Below are 20,795 nucleotides of genomic sequence, written 5' to 3'. Positions count from 1 at the left end.
TATTTTTCTTTTTTTGATAGATTTATTGTTAAATTTACTATTCATATCCAGATTGTCTAAAAGTATGAATACACATATGGCACAGTTCTTAAAACAGCTCTGAAATGTATATTGTTAAAATAAGTCAATACATTTCCATTCTAACCCACTAAGGCTACTTTATAATAATAGTGGTTTGCATAACCTGATGCCTAAGAGGTCACTTCGTAGCTGGGCCAAAATTTAACTATAACTAAATATATTATCAAAATAAGTATATGATATTAAAACCAGGAAACCAGAGTGAAATACATTTATGTTCTATTATGATTTCCTTATTTTATTACATGTAATGATTTTGCTGATGTATATAGTGTTTCTTGAGTATGCAATGTGGAAAATGTATTGTTATTAGTATTAATTTGTAATAGTGACAAGATAGTCTGCATTACTATACAGTAGATTTAGGTTTATGCATGTCTTTTTCATCTCTGGGCTTTCCTCTGCTATGGGGCTCCTGACTGCAGTACCCTGCCTGATAATGGCCCTGATCACTTGTCAGAGACCTCAGAACAAGACTTGTGGTATAAGATTAACAACCAGATTTACCCACTATGACTTTGTGCTTTCTGGCTCACAGGAAGGAATGGTACGATGTGACACTGCTGTTGGGACACCTGATTACATTTCCCCAGAAGTGTTGAAATCCCAAGGAGGTGATGGTTACTATGGACGAGAATGTGATTGGTGGTCAGTTGGTGTCTTTTTATATGAAATGCTTGTTGGTGAGTAAAAAAAAAAATATAATTTCTGGTATTATCAAATTACTTGCATATCACCTCTGATATCTTTATATTCTAAAATAATGTTTTTTTTGTTTGTTTTTATATGGTATGGTGTCTTTAACTATGCTTAATGATTTCATTTGCATCACAAAACTATTTCTGATGACACTACCAAGCACCATTTATAGGGATCTATAAGAAAGGGAATCTTTAAGAACCACTGACATTACAAGATGCTTTGTGGCCAATAGCTGATTAAACTCTCTGACCTTGGTGGGGTGGAAATGATCACTAGAAGACTTGGTGCATAACCTAGTGTCTTATCTAATACTTGGGTGTCTGCCATATAACAAAGATTAGGCTGTTTTAACACAGCAGTCACATCTCTCATTAGCCATAATATGAGAAACTTCTTGGCAAGTCTGCTGTTTCAGATGCAGTCTAAGTCTGAAGTGTCTAATGAAGAAAATCATAACCCTGCTGATGTAAATGGAAAATAAATGCTAAATATGGCCTACTTGCCATTTATTTGTCCATACATGTGCACTAAACTTTGGCACTGATTATTCTGTTCAGACAGAATTGTTTATACTCATATTTCTATTTATTGCACATTACACTTCATTGAAATATTCCCACTGAGCCCAAACCTTAGCATATATTAAATGCCTGCATTGCTTTACCAATAATCAAACCTGATGCTTAAACTTAGCTGTTAGCTAAGCTTTCACATTTTTTGCTGTCATTGTTAAATGATCCCCAGGCATCCTCAATATTCATTGATGGATTTCCCAAAATCTGTGGTATCTTTGTGTTAATTGGCTGTCTAAAAAACAGGGCCATTGTACAAATGGTGTACCAAATCAGTGTAATAAATGTTAAGTCTTTCATATAATGGCTGACTGATCCTGATTTGTCTTGTGAGACCTTTGGTTGTTTGCAAGAAAGGAACTGGTAAAAGTCATAAATAAAACATTTTTTAAATAAATATCCACCACTTTATAACACCATAAAAATAAAATTAAAAAAAAAAAACATAACACACACTGTTTTCTACAGCATTTTGAGTTTCAGAATAAAAATATGTGCTTCATTACACTAAAATGAATTTGGTCTGTCTTCATCAACTAGGAGATACGCCCTTTTATGCTGACTCACTAGTTGGGACATACAGCAAAATAATGAATCATAAGAATTCGCTCACATTTCCGGAGGATAGCGATATCTCCAAAGAAGCAAAAAACCTGATATGTGCATTCCTTACTGACAGGTAACACCTTTAAAACATAAAGGCTTTTCTTAAATCCATATTGGCAGATTAGCCATTTTAGTTTATGTTTTTTTCTAACTCTTAAAGGGACGGTAAAACAAAAATGAGTGTATCAAAGGAATTAAAATTTTATATACTGTTGCTCTGCACTGGTAAAAGTTTGTTCTTGCTTCAGAATTTTTTGGTGTAACTATTCCTTTAAACCAGCAGTGCTTTCACCAAACTGTTGCCATACTTTTAAAAACTTGTACGATATAGTGCTACAGTTTTTTTGTTTGTTTTTTTGTGGAAAGGACTCTTGCCATGAAACATAGAATAGCTTTAGACTATTATCCTTCCTCCTCTATACTTATATATTTGACATTATTTCTTTAAACAGGTAATATTCTCCTGGCATCTGCCATATTCGGTCCATCTGGTAGATTGCCACATAGTGTAGGGGGATTTATGACTCCAGAGAATAAGAGTCTAATGGTGGTGACACCACTCATGCTGATGTATGACTATACACTTAGGGATTATAGGCTTGTGTGAGGCTGCTTGTACATGCAAATCCATCTTGTTGAACTCCCATCCATTAGTTAATGTGCTAATGTTGCTTCCAAAGATGAAACTTAGCAGAGCGATTTCCAGCCAAGGAACAGTTGGGTTTTTTTCCACTTCATGCTTCATGACTTTCCATTTCTGTAAATTTGTGTGATCTCCCAATTTAAAGTTGAACTGTTGTTTCTCATAGATGTTTCAACTTCACTAGCAGTTGTTTGGGGAAGCTCTAGCAGAGTAAGGCCATTTTATGATAATGAAAGTCACTGGAACTTATCTAGTAACAGTTGGATTTGCTTTCTGTAGTCTTCCTGCAGTTGACCAAGTTACTGATGGTTATGGGTTACTGGACATGTACAAATATGCCAATGAGCTAAAGACCTTGACCAAGGACTTTGTGCAGCTCTTTTCTTCCATTGTTTGTTGCTGAATATTACATGACTGTGTGCTAAATTATAGTATGTATTTTCTTGTGAATTGTGAATGTTTATGTCCTATGCATTGAACATTTCAGTCCCGATGGGGACCTTTCTAAGATCCTGTTTTGATGCAAGCAAAAAACAAGTGAGAACTTTTGTTTGGCCTACTTTGTAGGGAAGTCAGGCTTGGAAGAAACGGGGTGGAAGAAATTAAACGACATCCTTTTTTCAAGAATGATCAATGGGCATGGGAAACTCTTCGAGACAGTAAGTATTTTTGTTTGTGGAAATTAGTTTTCTAGTTTAAATTTTTTTTTTTAATATTTGATTTAACTGTACAGGCTGACAGACCTTGGATGAAACCAGTTTAGAGCTACAGTGCCAAATCTAACATAATATATCTGTAATAATAAGTCAAATTAACTGGACTTGCTGTGTTTTTCCTGAAGATGTTAAGCCAGTCATCCGACTGTTCAAGTCATTCTGAATTGAGAAAGCCAAAGATCTTCCTGGAATAAATTCCCTGGAATGTTGTAGGTAGAGTTCTCCTGACCAGAGAAGCTGGCCTTTCTGTGCTGTGCCATATACTGGTGTAACTGTTGTTTGGTTACTCTAACATACAAGTCAGAGAACTCCTCACTGCATTGCATACACAACATTACATACACAACATTACTCTTCTTATGCTTTGGTATTGAGTCTTTTGGGTGAACCAGTTGCTGCCTCAGTGTATTTCTGGGTTTAAAGCATACAGGGATGCTTTCAGCTACATATGGGAGGACCAAGTTCTTTTGCCTTTAAATTTTCCACCTTCACCAGTAGTTTTGGTGTTACTGCTTCTTTTTCTACTGGTTTTAACAAAGGCCCAATCTGGATACCCACATGTCTTAAGGGCCCCTCTGAGATGTTCCAACTCTTTCACCTCAGCTTCTGGGGATCTTGTCTTCTCTGTGATGTAGGGCTCTGATAACCCCAAATTTGTGATCTAGTGGGTGGAGGGAGTCAAACAGCAGATACTGGTCCATGTGGTTTGGTTTCCTGTAGACCTCTATTTCCAGCTTTCCACCCTCTCTGACTCTTAGCAAGCAGTACAAAAAAACAGTGTGTTATCTTGCACTACTTGGAGACACAATATGGATATCAGGGTGCTTATTGAAAGCCAGCCAGTGGAAGTATATAGAATTTCGAGGAAGCAGTGCTTATTATCAGTTGTGCAACCTTACTAGATGAACTCTGCTATCTTCTGTTGCCCATGGGGATGGCTGTCAGGTTATGCTAAGAGCTGTACATGGATAACAGATGAAGGACTGATGTTTTGCCACCCCCATCCATGAGTCGATATACTCTGCGCTGACATTCGTCTCCCCCGTGTCATCTAATGTTATAGCAAAACGCAGCAGCAACACTAGGTACATAGGTGGAGAAAAACTGAGAGCAACAGGGAGCCCATTCTGGCTATTAGGCAGAATATTCCTGATAAAAAAGAATTAGGATTAGGCCTCAGGATTAGTAAGGAAAATATTAGAAGGGATAGATAGGTAGATCCTCCTTGATCTATTACATATAAGACATCCTCCCCCGTGTCTGCCCGTCCGCGTTCGCATGTGCGTGCATACGCAGATCCACACGGGTGAGAAGAATGTTAGCGCAGCGTATATCGACTCGAGTATTAGCCGAGGCTGAGTTTTTCAGCACATTTTTTGTGCTGGAAACCTCGGCTTATACTCGAGTATATACGGTACTTGCCCTGTGTTAAGCTTTGTTCTGTTGCCAAGGGTGTTCTCTTTAAGCAACTGTTTTCTCACTGTTTCAACTTCCTTTGCATACCATGACCTGGATGAATGAAAATCTGAAAATCTTCACAAACATATTTCTAAAATATTATGATGCATATAAATTGGCCATTTGGATAAATTCCTCCTCCCCTTCCATGGTTATTTAGTTTGGCAATATTTTATTTAAGCCAGTTTTGTGCTCCAGAGATCCGTTGGGCTGTTTTTTTTTAATCCAGCTGTGTGGATAACCTTTACCAAGTATTCCACCCCCAATAATTCATTGCTATTTAAAAAGATACACCAAGAAAAAACCTGACAGGTTGAAAAGGGACAGTCAGGTTGGTTAAACAGTCAGGTTTAGGATCTTCAAGTAACAATTGCTTGCAAAAACAAAACTATTGGCAAAAAGTGATCAACATGACCTATAAGTAACTTAATGTATATTAATATTTTGAAGGGTAGTTTTTCAGTCTAAGTATCACTATAACTTACATAATTACTTCTCCCTGACACAAAGTAAATTATGCAATCCTTATGCTGACAAATCTGGTCACAATTTGTGTCTGATTTAAAAAAACACATAATCACAATTATAAAGAGATGCTAAAAGTAGAGAACTGGAGGAACAGGAAATAAATCTTTGATAAAGAATACACAGATTTGAGGTCAGACTGACTAAATCATACTATCAGAAAATATGAAATTGATGCCCAGTCTAAGCTTTATTGTATAAAGCCAAATTCAGTGAATGCAGTTATTGCATGTTGGAGCTTGTCAGAAGATTTAGAGTTTTACTACTGTTAGGTATTGCCAGTTCATTTTAGAATTTTTGCATATTTAAGTAGGGCATCGATGTGATATGCCTACAGGCAAATAACCTTGTCTGAACAGCTCCGTTGTGAATCAACCCATCATGCTGTTTGTGATGTGCTTGCTGTGGTTGCCCTTTCTAACAGTTGCATTAAGTCTAAACATACTTTAGTACTTGAAAACAAAATCTCAAGATGGAAGACTGCTGTAATACACAGGGAATGGGCTCTAATCCGTGTCCATATCCCTGCTTCCTTTTCATGGAAAGTTGAGTCCTGCCAGTACATTAATGGTGCATTCAGAGGAGAATTTTATGTAAGTTCAAACCAAAAAATGTTAAAACCTAAATAGAAACAAAATTAAAATGGCTGTTTCGTTTTGTTCCCTCTATTTGTGTAGCTGTAGCCCCAGTTGTTCCTGATCTAACTAGTGATATTGACACAAGCAATTTTGATGACTTAGAGGAAGATAAAGGTGATGAAGAAACATTTCCAATACCTAAAGCTTTTGTTGGCAACCAACTACCCTTTGTAGGATTTACTTACTACAGTAATAGACAGTAAGTAGTGTGCATATTCCTCTTTAAAACTATACTGAAAGCAAATAAAATATTTGTCTCATTATCACAAAACTATACTTTTTAGGTACTTAGATGATCCTTCAGCAAATCCCAATGACAACAGAAGCAGCTCCACAGTAGACAAAAACCTGGTAGGTTACTTGATGCTAGAATGTTCTAGTTATGTGTAAAACACTAAATAAATTAATAGTGTGGCAATAATAATAATTAATAATGACATTTATTAAGCATGCTGGTAAACAAACCTATCATTTGCTATGCTGGAAATTAGAACTCTTGCATGGTAAAGGTAACAGACTATTAAGACGGGCAGGACAAGCTGCTCATAGAATATGTGTGTATCATTATGTTGTGCTGTAAAGAGCCTTTTCCTTATAACTTCAAAACAAACTGCAGCTAATACCCAATTTCACTGAAATTGTTTTAGGTTGAAAACCTACAGAAGAATATCTATCAACTTGAGGAACAGCTGCATAATGAAATGCAGTTAAAGGACGAGATGGAGCAAAAGTGCAGGTGAATACAACATAAGAAGTTCATTTCATTTCACCCTTTAAAAATGTAAAGCAACAAATATGGCTGGTATCTTCACTAAAATGGAAAAATTCTTAAAGGGAAAATAGCCATATTGTCATTAGAAATAATTTATTTTGCAGGCGGGGGGCACATATTCCAGTGGTTAAACATATAGACACTGAAGCCATTGTCTTTAGTACTACCAGTCATGGGTTTCTATGTATACAGGGTAGTGACTGCTTGTTTTACAATTTTATCCAAACTGCCCAACTAAAATCTGGTTAAGTGTGAATTTTAGAGTGATTAAGCAAATATGATACATATTGCACATTTGAGAGCAGCCTAAGCTAGTGATACTGGCTCATGGAGCACTTTATGCAACCTCATCTGGCAGTGGGCTTTTGTTTAAGATCATATCCTCTTATCAAGCTTAAGATCAACTTCCCATTTTTGTGCCTAAAGATCTGGTGTCCCCTTTACTGAGACTGATTAATTCTCTGTTTGTGAACATGTATTGGCCTGGACTGGTAATCTGTCCGTTCTGGTAAATGCCAGAGGCTGCTGTAAGATGCAATAGACAGTGACTATTTAGTGGGCAGGTGGACGGCTTTTTGGGCCTCTGTGTATATGAAATGCCTATTTTGAATCTCAGTCCAGGCCTGCACATATTTTGTTATTTTCAAAGGTAACTCATATTGATCTACTAGAGCATCCTGATCAAATGGCCCTCTAAGATCAGCATTCATGGATCCTAATAAAGTTTCTCTCTGGCCACCTAGTGAGCTAGATAGTCATACTAATTTGTCAGATTGCTAAAGAAATCCTTTGCCCTGCAACTTTTCTTCTGACATTTAGGTTGAAATTTTGTGCTGCTTGTTAATACAGAGAGAAGTTGAGAAGACGCAACCAATATTTGTTTATAACATATAGAGGCCTTATTTCTAAGTGGCTGGGGCTTTAGAAAAAAACTATTTACTGCTCCTTGCATGCATTAAAAATGCATTAGCCCTAGCAGTTGTGTCAATAATTTTGTTTTCTTCTCTTTTAGAATGTCAAATATAAAGTTAGACAAAATAATGAAGGAACTGGATGAAGAGGTAAACGTTATTGACTTATAATAGATGTTACTGAAACATGCCTTTAATTTTCATGCATCCAAAATTAAAATAAAGCTATAGTAATTTCATTTAAACTAGCCTTTTAGCAAACTGTGGATATGCTGTTTTTGAATTGGATTTAGACCTTTGTCTACAGTTAATTTATATCATCAGTGATTTATTACAGTGGGTTTGCTGCTAGCATGCCTGTCAGCCATATAACTTGTTGATAAAATAAAGAGGGTCTTGTGCACGACTGTATATAATTGGATGGTAGATAGTTTACAATTTAAACAGTGCCTCAAAATAAACACAAATTTATATAATATTGAAAGAAAGAATCTGATCTGGCACTCAGCACTTGCCTCCTGTTACTGATTTAATGATGTGTGAGATTATTGTGGTGCCACAACTCCATCGTCAGCTTGAGGGACACAGTAACAGTGGGGTATAGCTGATACCACTAGGAGACAGGACACAACAAGAGTAAAAAACTAATCCCTGTACCCAGTACCAGCACCCAGTACGAGGAGACATTTGGGTGGAAGTTCCATTAAACATGGGCGGAATCCACATGGAAACAAGACTGAAAGTTCCTTCGGATGCGAACAATTACTTACTACCACAGCCACTTCCTCCTCATACTTATAGAGAACATTAACGTGCTGGAATCTCTGCTTGCTAAGAACACACCTCTCCTGGTTCCAGATGCATCTTCTTTGAAAGATTCTATGGTTAAGAAGATGGAAGGATTGTTTATGGCTTCAGGCTCTGCTCTTTGCCCTATCCTCACCATGGCCTGTGTCATCAGGGCAACCCCAGTTCTGGACTCAATTTTTTCTGGGGCTCCACGCCACAAACTGTCCCAGTGGGTTACCCAGATCAAGGAAGAAAATAATTACATCTGCGAGGTTTCTCTTGGCGCTGCCCAGGTGTTTAGTCGCACTACGGCATTTTGGTCGCTGCCTGCCGGTCTCTCTGGATCAAATTATAGTCTGATTTATCCTCAAAGAAGTCCTTGACCTGTCTGCCTTTCAAGGGAAAACTTCTCTATGGCCCTGAGCTAAACAAAATTAGCATTCAGGCCAAAAGGGTTGGAAAGGAAGGGGTTAAATTTTTATTTTATTTTATTCTGTCTGCTAGTGGCACCAGCTATACCCCAGTGTTTCTGTCCCCCCCAAGCATCTTAAGAGAAAGCGAGTACACAAAATCTCATTTTCTTGGTGTCACTGGTCTGCTGAATGGTCATTATAGTTAAGAATATATTATAATGCGTTATTTGTTAAGAATGTATTAATACTGTATTGATAAAAAATAATAGCATATTTTAACTTAGCCAGTTTTCCTGCTGCCATCATTTCAGTCCTGCTGTTAGTTGTGGCACTATATGAATTTTTTTTTTTTTTTTTTAAACAAAAAAAAACTCTTCCACATTCAGCCCAGGGGAGGGTGATTGGTGAGATCACTTGGGATTTTAAAACTGATCCGGTCTACTATTAGGGATACAGGGCATAATGTAGTTGAGCCCTGTGGCAGGTCCCTGATAGATGCAAAAGTGTGATTTTTGGGTCACAAGTGGTAGGACTTGCTGCCAACAGGTGTAGTTTGGATGGATGAAGGGTGGCATTTATGGCATAATGGTGTGTGGCCAGGGTGGATCAGGGGTGTGAGTGTGTATGGTAAATGAAGATAAAAAAAAATTATTAAATGTTAGTGTGTTTTTAACTGTGCTAGATTATTTTAAGGGACACTAAGGATAAGATTAACATTCGATAGTCCCATCCGTAACTAAACATTGCAAACAACTTTTGTAAACTTTAAAGAAGAACTATTGAAAAGTGGCCCTATTTAAAATCCTGTGCTAAAAAACCAGTGCAGCAGAGTAACTAGGGGCAATCTTCCATCTATTAGAAAATGCTTTGGGTCTCACTGCCATCATGGACGGTGTGCAGTTGAAGCTGATTCCTGACTGCCCATGCTCCTGTAGGGTCTGTATTGGCAATAAGACCTGAAGCATTTTCTAATGGATGGAAGATGGCACCTAAGTACTCTGCTGTGCTGCTCTGCTTTGTGCAAGAAACATATGTTTTGTGTTTATGTGGGACATCCTCTTGAGTGTGTTAAACTGCACGATTAACAACCTATATTCCTTCCAGTCAAGTCTTCTAGTTGTGACATGATTGTACTCCGTTGTTCAACATCAATGCAAATACATATATAACGTAATTTATGATGTGTTTCTCTTGTTACATGTTTTGGTCAAGCGCTACTGGCCTCTGACTTCATCTTTTAGCTTAAAAATAAGATCAGGTTTAAACATCTTACTCATGTGCATTTTATGGAAGAATAATTATTTTGTTACATAAAACACAAACTTTCATGGTTCATAAATCTAGGGAAATCAAAGAAAAAACTTGGAATCGCTGGTGGCTCAGACTGAGAAGGAAAAAATTATGCTGCAACATCGGATAAATGAATACCAAAGAAAGGCAGAACAGGAGAGTGAAAAACGGAGGAATGTGGAAAATGAAGGCAAGTTATTGAGGGTAGCCATGACTGCAAGAATTTGTTTCTAAACATAGTGTTTCCATATACCTAATTTTGTAAGACACATTAATTGTATCACTTGAGTATGCACATGTGGACCTGATTTGGATACACATCTAAAAGGGAGCATCTGTACCCTTGTATGTGTTGGGGGCAGCTTTGGTGCAAGATAGAAAGAACTCATTCATGGATTAAAACTGCTCCAGTATCGAAAGAAAATTCTGCTACTTTTTTAACAATTCTTTTATTGAACAATCGCAGGATATATTGTTACATATATAACATAATGTCAGTAGTACAGGATGTTACATTTTAACACTAAAATATAACAAACTACATAACAGTGACGTCTTATTTCATACTGTTCCATGTCAGTTTCAAGTACTTATTGAGAATATCAAGGTTATTACTTATTACGCTGGTGTATTGAGAATCGTTTAGTTGTTTGGGGGAGTTTCAGAAGTGTGTTACATTGTTTTCAACTAACTGTGTTAGCTGCTCCCAAAACAGTTAAATTCTAGGACATTCCCATATGTGTATATATTTTGCAGGAGTATGTTGACACTTGGGGCTTTCCTGGCTTAAAGTGGGGTTCATGTTATGTAGCCTTTGTGTGGTGAGATACACCCTATGTAAGTAGTTTAATTGTTTCATCCTGTCCTTACTACTAATATTTCCTTCAAAAGTGGATTCTAATATATCCTCCTAGTGCTCCAGTGTAATCTGTGGGATATCCGGTTTAAATTCCTTATAAACTAAATCTGCAAAGTTTTTTCGCTTCATAATTACAGACCGACAGAGCAGCCATGTTTGTTCCCCTCTTCCGGGTTTTAATCTTGTGTTGTGCCCACATCTGCGGATCTGGTAACATTTTAAAGTGTTTTAAATGGGGGTTACACCATAGTGAGGTATATTCTAAATGCCATCTTAAATAAGTTTACGCATTATATAAGAGAGAGAGAGGAAGGTTTTAAAGAAAATACTCTTTATAAATAGGATTCTAGTTCTGTTCAGCTACATAAATTGAGGGCATTTTGCATGTGTAAGCTTACTACCTTGTTCTTGTGAGACTGGTCATTTGAAATTTTTATGCTGTGTGTCTAGTAAAATTCTTTGTATAAACTGCATTGCCATTTAATGCATATTCATCTATTCGCTTATAAGTTATTATGTATATAGCTAATAAACGGGTGGATCCAGACCTTGCAGAGCCCCTGTGCAAGTCTACAGTTTTTGTTAATAATTGCCCCAACATGCAGTTTTAACATCCTGGGGTCTTTGAGCCACCCTGGAGTGGCAATCTATTCTGGAAAATGCTAAAGGGGCTGCTCTAATATGCCATAGACTAAGACTTTTTATAAGACCCATGTGGGGTCTCATTGGGCCTCCTATATTTGAAATGCCAGGACTAGTTTTGAATCTCTGTCCAGATTGCTTTGGCCCTGTTCACGGTTTCCTTAAAGCAATTCATTCCCAGCTCACAGTATTTCTTCTTTATTTTTAATTGACCGTGGTCTTTACTATTGCTGAAGACCTTTCCTTCAGGTTAGGGATTCTTGTAGTCTGTATAAAATATCTTGACTATTTCAGTATTATGGCCACCTCACACGAATTTATAAATGCAAATATGTGTTTTTCTTTTTTTTTGCTTGTTATGTCAGGATTAACATGACAAAAATAAGATATACTTTATAATAAGAGCATCACCTTATATTGTCAGTGTGACTAAGTAAACAGTGAGGCTTACTTAGGGTTTATAGAATAAAGTCAAATACACCTATTTGTTTATTTTTGTTTTTAGTAAAGGCCACACACCTGGCGGTTTTCAATCTTTCATGCGACCGATGGTACGGTGGAAGATAGTTCCAACCCTCCACAGACGTTCAGGGATGAATCCTCAGATATGGAGGTAGAAACAATTGGATTTCTACCTCCTTCTGTTGATTCAGCCCTGAAGGCATATTTTGCTGTGGCGCCTTCAATGGTGCCCGATCAAAATCTTTTAACCCACCCGATCGGCGAGTCGACCGATATCAGCAGCCTTCTGCGATATCGGTCGCCTTGCCAAGTCGCCATACACGCACTGAATATCGTACGACATTATCGGTGCGTGTATGGCCATCTTAAAACCCTTCGACTGCCTCTGGCACTATCAAGTGGCTTTAAGCAGAGTACTGGGATTCTCACTCATAAACCTAAGGCTTAGATCAGTGATCCCCAACCAGTCGCTCAGGGGCAACATGTTGCTCACCAACCCCTTGGATGTTGCTCACCAACCCCTTGGATGTTGCTCACCAACCCCTTGGATGTTGCTCACCAACCCCTTGCATGTTGCTCACCAACCCCTTGCATGTTGCTCACCAACCCCTTGCATGTTGCTCACCAACCCCTTGCATGTTGCTCACCAACCCCTTGCATGTTGCTCACCAACCCCTTGCATGTTGCTCTCCAAACCAGGTAGTTATTTTTTAATTCCTGACTTAGTGGTATAGAGGCTACATAATAGCGAACCATAGCCCTTATTTGACACCTCCATGAACTTTTATGATGCTTGTGTTGCTCTTCAAGTCTTTTTACATTTGACTGTGGCTCACAAACAAGAAAGGTTGGGGAGCCCTGGCATAGAGGATAGACAAGTGCCCATGTCTTGCGCAATTTAGGTCTTTCCCTATCATATACAAAATCTTTTTATAATATCTCTCCTACTAGGGCCCACACTTTTATCTAGTAACCCAGAGTTCAGCATTTGTTCATGATGTGGGGTTAGTGCATTGTGGTCATCCACACACGTTGCAAAATTACATCAATATTCAACCTGTTGTGAATATTTAGGTCTTGTATACATATTTAAACAAATAAGTGCTATTGCGTCTAGTAATTATTTTATATCCCTTTTTTTGTATGTTTAGTGTCTACTTTAAAGGACCAGCTAGAAGACTTTAAGAAAATAAGCCAGACTTCTCATATTACAAATGAAAAGATAGCACAACTACAAAAACAAGTAAGTAAGGGTGTGGCTATAAATTCATTTAATATGTGTCCAGTACATTATACTTATTTTCCTATAAATTTAAAGCACGGACAGAGTGCTTCTATTTCTTTTCTCCCCCCTATATACTTCACCTTAGTATCATATTGTCTGACTACACCGTCCTAATTTTAAAAAAGTGTCCGTATCAGTTTATCTGTACAATGCTGTCTGATATTCTCCCAATGCCTTATCTTTTTCTGGTAGCTTGTTTTCCTGCACTGTAACCTGTGTTACACCTCCAGTTCCAAAGCATCAAAAGCACATCACATCTTTTATACATTTTCAGATTTTGTTAGTAATATGTGGGCTTACAACTTTTGTATTGAATACATTTCCAGTTGCATTAGACAGTTCTAAAACAGCGCTAAACAACAAAAGTAGAATCTTTATGCAAAAATCACAACCAACCTTTGGAAGTATTAGTAAAATATGTCTCTGCAAGATACAAGTAAGGGAGGATTTTGAAAATTGTATCCCCTAGAAGTGAAATTCTAGTTTGTCAAAACATGATATGGCTACTAAAAGCCACTCACTTTCTTGTTGCGCAAATGACCTGATATTTTGACCTCCTACTTTGGTACGTTTTCATAATTTTGGCAGGTTTACTATAGTTACCCCCCCCCCCCCCTCTATTTGCTTCATTCCTACTATAGGGTGCAGTCTTCCTTACAACATTATATTGCTTCTGCAGCAGAAATGCTTTTTTTTTTTTTTTTTTTAATATGTGGATAGGGTGAGTAAAAGCTAATTATCACCGAAGGACTGTAATTTGTTAGGTACTCCACATGAGCAGAATTGCAAAACTTTTTGGCTAGAGCCTTTGCTCTTCTATTAGTTTTCTGAGAAGGGCACACAAACTTCTGCTCTTTTGTGCATGTGTTTGTATATATGTATAGATGTTTTATTACATTTCATATTATGTAGTTTACAGAAGCAAACAAGCTAATAATAAGGTTTTTTTTTCAGTTGGAAGAAGCAAATGATTTGCTAAGGACTGAATCAGATACTGCAGTAAGACTTCGAAAGAGTCAAACAGAGATGAGCAAGACTGTGAGCCAGTTAGAAGCCCTTAACAGGGAGCTACAAGATAGATGCAGATTATTAGAAAGTTCTAAATCACAGGTGGAGAAAGATTATTTCCACTTACAAGCAGCCTTGGATTCAGAGCGCAGGGACAGAAGTCAAGGATCTGAAATGATTGGTGATCTGCAAGGTAAAGAAATATATGCAAATATAGTGGGGATTAACTGCTATTTACATTTTTCTAATGCTAGATTGATTACAATTATTTGAGAAAATGGTAATATTGTTAAATGGATCTTGTTTTTACTTTTTTAATGCATACCCTAAAGTAATTTTATGAGTATTTTAGTCACGTAGGGAGTCAGCATCCATTTGCCTGCTGGCACTATAACAAATAAAGAACAATAATAAAATGCAAGCCACAGGGCTAATATCCTTATAAATTAGAGGACACAGTGCCTTTCTCTTGACTGGAAACGGTAAGTGAAATGTCACCACCAGTGAATTTGCCTTTCCTTGTCTTTAAGGTTTTAACATCAGAATGATCATGCATTACAAATTAAAGACAATTTGTAATCATTTGTTTGTTCTGACACCAGCAAAAATAGAAATAGAAATATTTGGTTGCAGCACAGAGCAACAACTAGGAGCTAAAGCTTTTTTCACAAGTATTTTATACAAAATTCACCGACAGTTTTTTTTTAATTTTTAAACCAGCAAAAACAGTTTATGTAGTGAATAATGTACCCCCTTCTGTAGTTCATAAACATATTAAAAGTCACAGAGGAATTACTTGACCATATAATAGCTTTTATACAGACCAGTTAAATTTTAGACGTGTGTATACGCTGTTTTGCTGTTATAAATTTGCCATTACAGTGTTCTTCCTTTAATAATGTGTGCAAATGTTAGGGATGCACAAATCTAGGAATTGTCCCAATCCTAGCACTTTTTGCAGGAAATATTTCTGAACCTTCACAGTTTCTTTAATAAAGCTCCGGACAACTTGTTTGAATACACAAATGAGGATTTGTATTTGGTTCAGTATTTGGCTGAATCTAAAATTATAGATTTGGTGCATTCATAATCATACTTTTATATTATAATGAACATATTTTCTATTGTTGTTAATAGCTCGAATGGCATCCTTACAAGAAGAGTTAAAACATGTAAAAAATAACCTTGAAATGGCTGAATCAGAAAGAAAACGGGCACAGGATTTACTTAATAATTCTGAAAAGGTAATATTTGTTGTTGCATATGTTCATGAAACAATTACAGGGATCTTCACACTCCAAACAGTCTTTTCTTGCATAATGAAAGGAAATACAACCACTACACATTTAAGTCCTCAGGAATGTAAGAAGCAAACTGTAGCAGATAGCACATATATGCCGCCTCTTTGAATAGCTGAGATCAAAACTCATCATGTGTCAAAACCCCAAATTTCTGTGCAGTTTTTTTTTTTTAATTAAAAACAGTTACTTGTAAATTAATGTTAAATTAATAGTAGTGATGTTGGATACTGACGGTTCCTTTCTGTTTTCTGGTTCTGCCTCTCTAACAACATAGAAAAACTTAACTCTACTCCAGGTCTAATAGCCACCTGGCTTCTGCTACATTCTTTTAGAACCAGAACTACCGGCATCAGTAGGAGTTGCTGGTGGAAAGGCCTTTGCATTTCTTTGGTTTGCTGCAGCTTACTGACATAAATGTGAAGCTTGTGGTTTGCTTTGTGTAAATGAATTTTTGGACAATAATTTTCTTGTTTAATGACAAGTCAGAAGTTTTGGGGGGCAGTGATTAAATCTTACTTTGTTTCATTTGCTAACTGCACAGTGGTACAATGGAGATCAGAAAACTGAAGCAAGAGATAATCTTTTAGGCACATATATGAAAAGAATAAACATGCACATAGATATTGATGTGAGGTAGCATTGAAATTAATCTGAATGTGTATTTAAGGAGATTAGAATCATTGTACTGCAGGTAGATAGCTAGGCATAGAAAATGTCAACATATAATATTGAAATTAAATTGTGTGAAATGTCTGAAAAACAAATGTATGTGTCATGCATATTTAAATGTGTTTATATTAGTATTGTAAAATTTCATAACATGCATTTTTTTACAGGAAAAAAATAATCTAGAAATTGACTTGAATTACCAGCTAAAAACATTGCAGCAGATGCTTGAGCAGGAGATTAATGAGCATAAGGTAACCAAGGCAAGGTTAAGTGACAGACACCAGTCGTTTGAAGAGGAAAAGTCAGTTGCTATGTGTGGTAAGTGGTTCAGTACAGGTATGGGACCCATTATCCAGAATGCTTGGGACCTGGGGTTTTCCTACCTAAAGTCTGCTAGAAACATAATTTAACAGTAGTTAAACCCAATAGGATTGTTTTGCCTCCAATAAGGATTAATTATATCTTAGTTGGAATCAAGTACAAGGTACTGTTTTATTATTACAGAGAAAAAGGATATCCTATTTAAGAATGTGAATTATTTGATTAAAATGGAGCCTATGGGAGATGTTTGGTCCTTGTGAGCTGGATAATGATATTACCAGTGCACAGATCATATTACTGAACAACAGACCTCTGTTTATGTATGCTCTGTTAATCAAATTATTTTACCTTGCAAGTGGCTGATAGATGCTAACAATTTTACCTTACCTGAATGATCATAATAGAAATACGGCCTTACATGTACGGCCCATTATAAGCAATCCACACTATCAGTATATGGACTGAATGGTCAGATAGCATACACTAATGGACAGTGTATGGTCACTTTAAACCTGTTGTAGTCTAAGATTATTTCAGTGAAGTGATCAAAAATAGATGCTCTTTAGTTCCTCCCCTGCTTTGATCTTGTAAATTAAATTTTTGGTTGTTTTGTTGCCTGCTTTCAGAAATGGAAATGAAAGTGAAGGGAGAAAGAGCAGCAAAAGAGAAAGCAGAGAATCGGCGTGTAGAGATAGAGAAGCAGTGTTCAATGCTTGAATTTGACCTTAAGCAGTCTCGACAAAAAATGGAGCACTTTACTCAGCAAAGAGAGAGACTGGAAGAGGAGGTGAGAATATACAGTGCCTTATAAACATATTCAGATGCTTGTCCTTTTTATTTTTCTCACTAACAAGTCTGATGATATTTTTATTTCTGCTTTTAGCAGACCACTTAACTCAGTAGCTGTTTAACTGTGCTTAGTACAGTGGTTTAACAATCCTAGTGTGGTCTGCACAGCAGAGATAGTCAGACAGGTAAACTGTTTCAGAGTATCTTTCCTTACAGGCTACAAACACCTAGGAGGTTGATCTTACCTGCTGATATTAATGATATTTCCCCCTATAGTCTCTCTGTCCTTGCACACCCCAAGGTGTCTGTCTTTTTTACCACTGGCTTTTTGTAGGGAAACTTAACATCGCTTGAGGGCGATGGGAGACAATTATGAAGATTTTTTTCAGTGAACCGTAAAACATTGTTGTGAATGATTTGAAAAAAGGTGGCCATAAATGGGCCAATAAAAGCTGCCCTTTCTGTTCCTCCAGACAAAGTTGTCAGCTAATTGGCCCATGTATTGCCTTCTTGACCAAATAATGGACAGGTATGTATTGGACATGTTAGAAAATGTTGTCAGGCAACGACTGCATTGGTGAGATGATGTGGTCCTCTCTCTAGCCCCCATTATGATCACCCCAGTTTCACCAAGAGTATCTGTAATGATCCAATGGTTTTGTGACCTCTCTAACCAAATGTATCTGACTGTGTTTGTTCTGCTTTAGGCTTATCATTGTTTTGCCATTGACATTAAAAATTGAGGCAGTCCTAAAATTAAGACTAGGTGCATTTTACAACATGAACATGGCTGGTGTGAACTAAATGTGCTTTTTTTATCCTATTATTGTTAGGTAAAGCAACTAACATTGCAGCTGGAGCATGAGACAAAGAAAAGGATTGTGACACAGAATGAACTGAATCAGCATGCAGGTCTAGTGGATACTTTGAAGGGTTCTGAAAAACAGTTAAAGCAAGAAATAAATACATTATTGGAAGCTAAAAGGCTGTTGGAGTTTGAACTTGGGCAGCTAACAAAGTATGTACTTTATGTAAATTATTATGCATTGATTGTGTATGGTAAAAATTGGATTAGTGTGTGGTGACTGTATGCTTTCAGGAATAATTATCCATTAACATTACTTATTAACTATTTTGAACTAATATTTTTGTGCGTGTGAGAGAATGTTTACTGGATTTATAATATGTTTATTGTTTGATTGTATTCTTTTTGTAAATGAAATCATCAATCTTTACTGCAATTTTATTTTTTGTAGGCAGTACAGAGGTAATGAGGGCCAAATGCGGGAGCTCCAGGATCAACTTGAAGCAGAGCAGTACTTTTCTGTAAGTAGAACTTATTCTTTCACTATAGAGGTATCTTTATAATAATGAATCCATTAGTCTTCTGACTCTACCACTCTATCCACAACTGAACTAATGCATAAAACTTATAAAACCATTTATGTAAGGATGTACTTTTTATTTGTTTTATGGTTTCCACAATTCAAACGGAATCCAACCTAATTTCAATAAATTATTGCTTACAGGAGATTAAAAACAGGGATCACAACAGATCCAGTGTGATTTATTAATCAATCATGCTTAGCTGCTAGGATACAAGTTATAATCTAGTTTCTATAGTAAATGCAGTCATCAGATTTGGGAATGATGTTAAATTTTGTAAATTTTAAATATAATAAAAAAAAAGTTTTGCTAATTTCTTCTTCTAGTACTCAGTGATGATAAAGTTATCTGCCCTCTTCCTAACCTCCCTTTGTATTGCATATTTGTTACACTGAATCATTTTTGATCTTTAAATAAAATGTCATACTGGATAGGGAACCTGAGTAAATGCTTAATAATGTTCCTTAAATAGATGCAGTAAAAACCCAAGTTATGTAACAACCATATCATCCATGTAATAATGTAACTGCATTATTGACTCCATAGTGACTCAAACAACTGACCAAATGTAATTGATAATTGGACTCGGTCTGTTTTCTTCATGGTCTGCTGCCAGTGTCCTTTCCTTATGTTTTCTTTTCTGGATGATGAATTTTAAACTTGGCATATACTATGGTTATCCATATCTTTCTTTAAACATTATGGTAAGTATTTGTTTTTAATAAAACATCTTTTCCTTTTGTTTGGCAGACACTTTACAAAACTCAGGTCAGGGAGCTGAAAGAAGAAGTTGAAGAGAAGACTAAACACAGTCATGAGCTTGAGAAGAGGGTGCATGAACTTTACAATGATAAGTATGTTCATTTGCTTACAAGAGATGGTTTTAACTCTTCAGTACAGAAATATTTCATAATTGGTTTTAGATGGAATCTGTTGTCTCAGAAGTATAAATATAGAAGCTTATATTCCAGTTTACAATACCATTGGCTTTAAGACTTAGCTGTGACTGAAGCATTGAATTCTCATATGGTACTAGTATATCCTCATAATATCATTATACTCTGAGGGCACTCCTTTTTTTAAATCAATACTAATAAGTCCTCGTAGAAGTACTCATACTAATTGTGTGAGAATGTTATTGCCTGTTGCAAAACATTTAAGTGGATTGGCTACTTGTTGCTACAAAGCAATTCAATTACAGACCAGTGAAACAAGTGCAAAGCCGTATTGCATTTTACCAGTTATGTACTTACACTGGCTTTCATAAGCAACCATTGCCAGTTTGAGCATGCACACATTGTCACTCCAAGACTAAAGGATGCTAGAAAAGTTTCTCATCTTGCATAGTTACCATGTTTTTTCTTATTGGCCTATATGAATTAGAAACAAGACAGCGTTACCAATAGGAGTATGCACAGAGATTTCGGCTAACTGTAAAGACAAGAATGCTGAGGCATTTCTTTTGTGTTATATATGTATTTTTTAAGTGTCTTTTAAGTGTCTTCACTCCAATGTTAATCAGTTCATGTGACGGGGTGCTTAGTCAAATAAATTAAATAAAAAATGCTTTCAGACTGGCACACCCTGTTTAAAATTCAAATTTCTTTATTGCGAGCACATTGCACAAGAATTCTGACGTTTCGGTCCTCATTGGACCTTTCTCAAGGATATTTCTAGTGACATTTGACCAAACTTAAATACAAAAAACAATATGCGATTTTATATGCTGTTTTTAGTGCACTATTTATAGCTGAATTATTTATGTAATGCCATTTGTGGAACATTGGATTATACATGATTTATATATGTGGAAAAATTGTTCATAGAGGCACTAATGTGTGATTATATGAAAAACACTGATATACTCACTATACACACACACAATGATTGGTTGATTGTATAATTGTCTTATGAATGGGATTGGGCATTCACTGTTTGTTTTTTGTATTTATGTTTG

At 36.5% G+C, this 20,795-nt stretch overlaps 1 protein-coding gene across 1 annotated transcript in view; it reads left to right on the top strand.

Annotated features, from left to right (window-relative positions):
* The window catches only part of rock1 (Rho-associated, coiled-coil containing protein kinase 1), a 77,910-nt gene that overhangs the window by 42,208 nt on the left and 14,907 nt on the right, over window positions 1-20,795 (top strand). Inside the window, exons 7-22 of the mRNA XM_002934134.5 lie at window positions 620-764; window positions 1,896-2,034; window positions 3,172-3,263; window positions 5,981-6,140; window positions 6,226-6,292; window positions 6,589-6,677; window positions 7,726-7,774; window positions 10,171-10,306; window positions 13,231-13,322; window positions 14,319-14,565; window positions 15,510-15,616; window positions 16,510-16,660; window positions 17,290-17,450; window positions 18,286-18,470; window positions 18,709-18,778; window positions 19,589-19,692. Of these exons, the coding sequence (XP_002934180.3) occupies window positions 620-764; window positions 1,896-2,034; window positions 3,172-3,263; window positions 5,981-6,140; window positions 6,226-6,292; window positions 6,589-6,677; window positions 7,726-7,774; window positions 10,171-10,306; window positions 13,231-13,322; window positions 14,319-14,565; window positions 15,510-15,616; window positions 16,510-16,660; window positions 17,290-17,450; window positions 18,286-18,470; window positions 18,709-18,778; window positions 19,589-19,692 (1,994 nt within the window). The remainder of the gene's footprint in view (window positions 1-619; window positions 765-1,895; window positions 2,035-3,171; window positions 3,264-5,980; window positions 6,141-6,225; window positions 6,293-6,588; window positions 6,678-7,725; window positions 7,775-10,170; window positions 10,307-13,230; window positions 13,323-14,318; window positions 14,566-15,509; window positions 15,617-16,509; window positions 16,661-17,289; window positions 17,451-18,285; window positions 18,471-18,708; window positions 18,779-19,588; window positions 19,693-20,795) is intronic.

The sequence above is a fragment of the Xenopus tropicalis genome, chromosome 6 (genome assembly GCF_000004195.4).
Source record: "Xenopus tropicalis strain Nigerian chromosome 6, UCB_Xtro_10.0, whole genome shotgun sequence".
Taxonomy (NCBI): Eukaryota; Metazoa; Chordata; class Amphibia; order Anura; family Pipidae; genus Xenopus; species Xenopus tropicalis.
The sequence above is the reverse complement of the archived record's forward strand: the minus strand, read 5'-3'. Positions and strand labels throughout refer to the sequence as shown.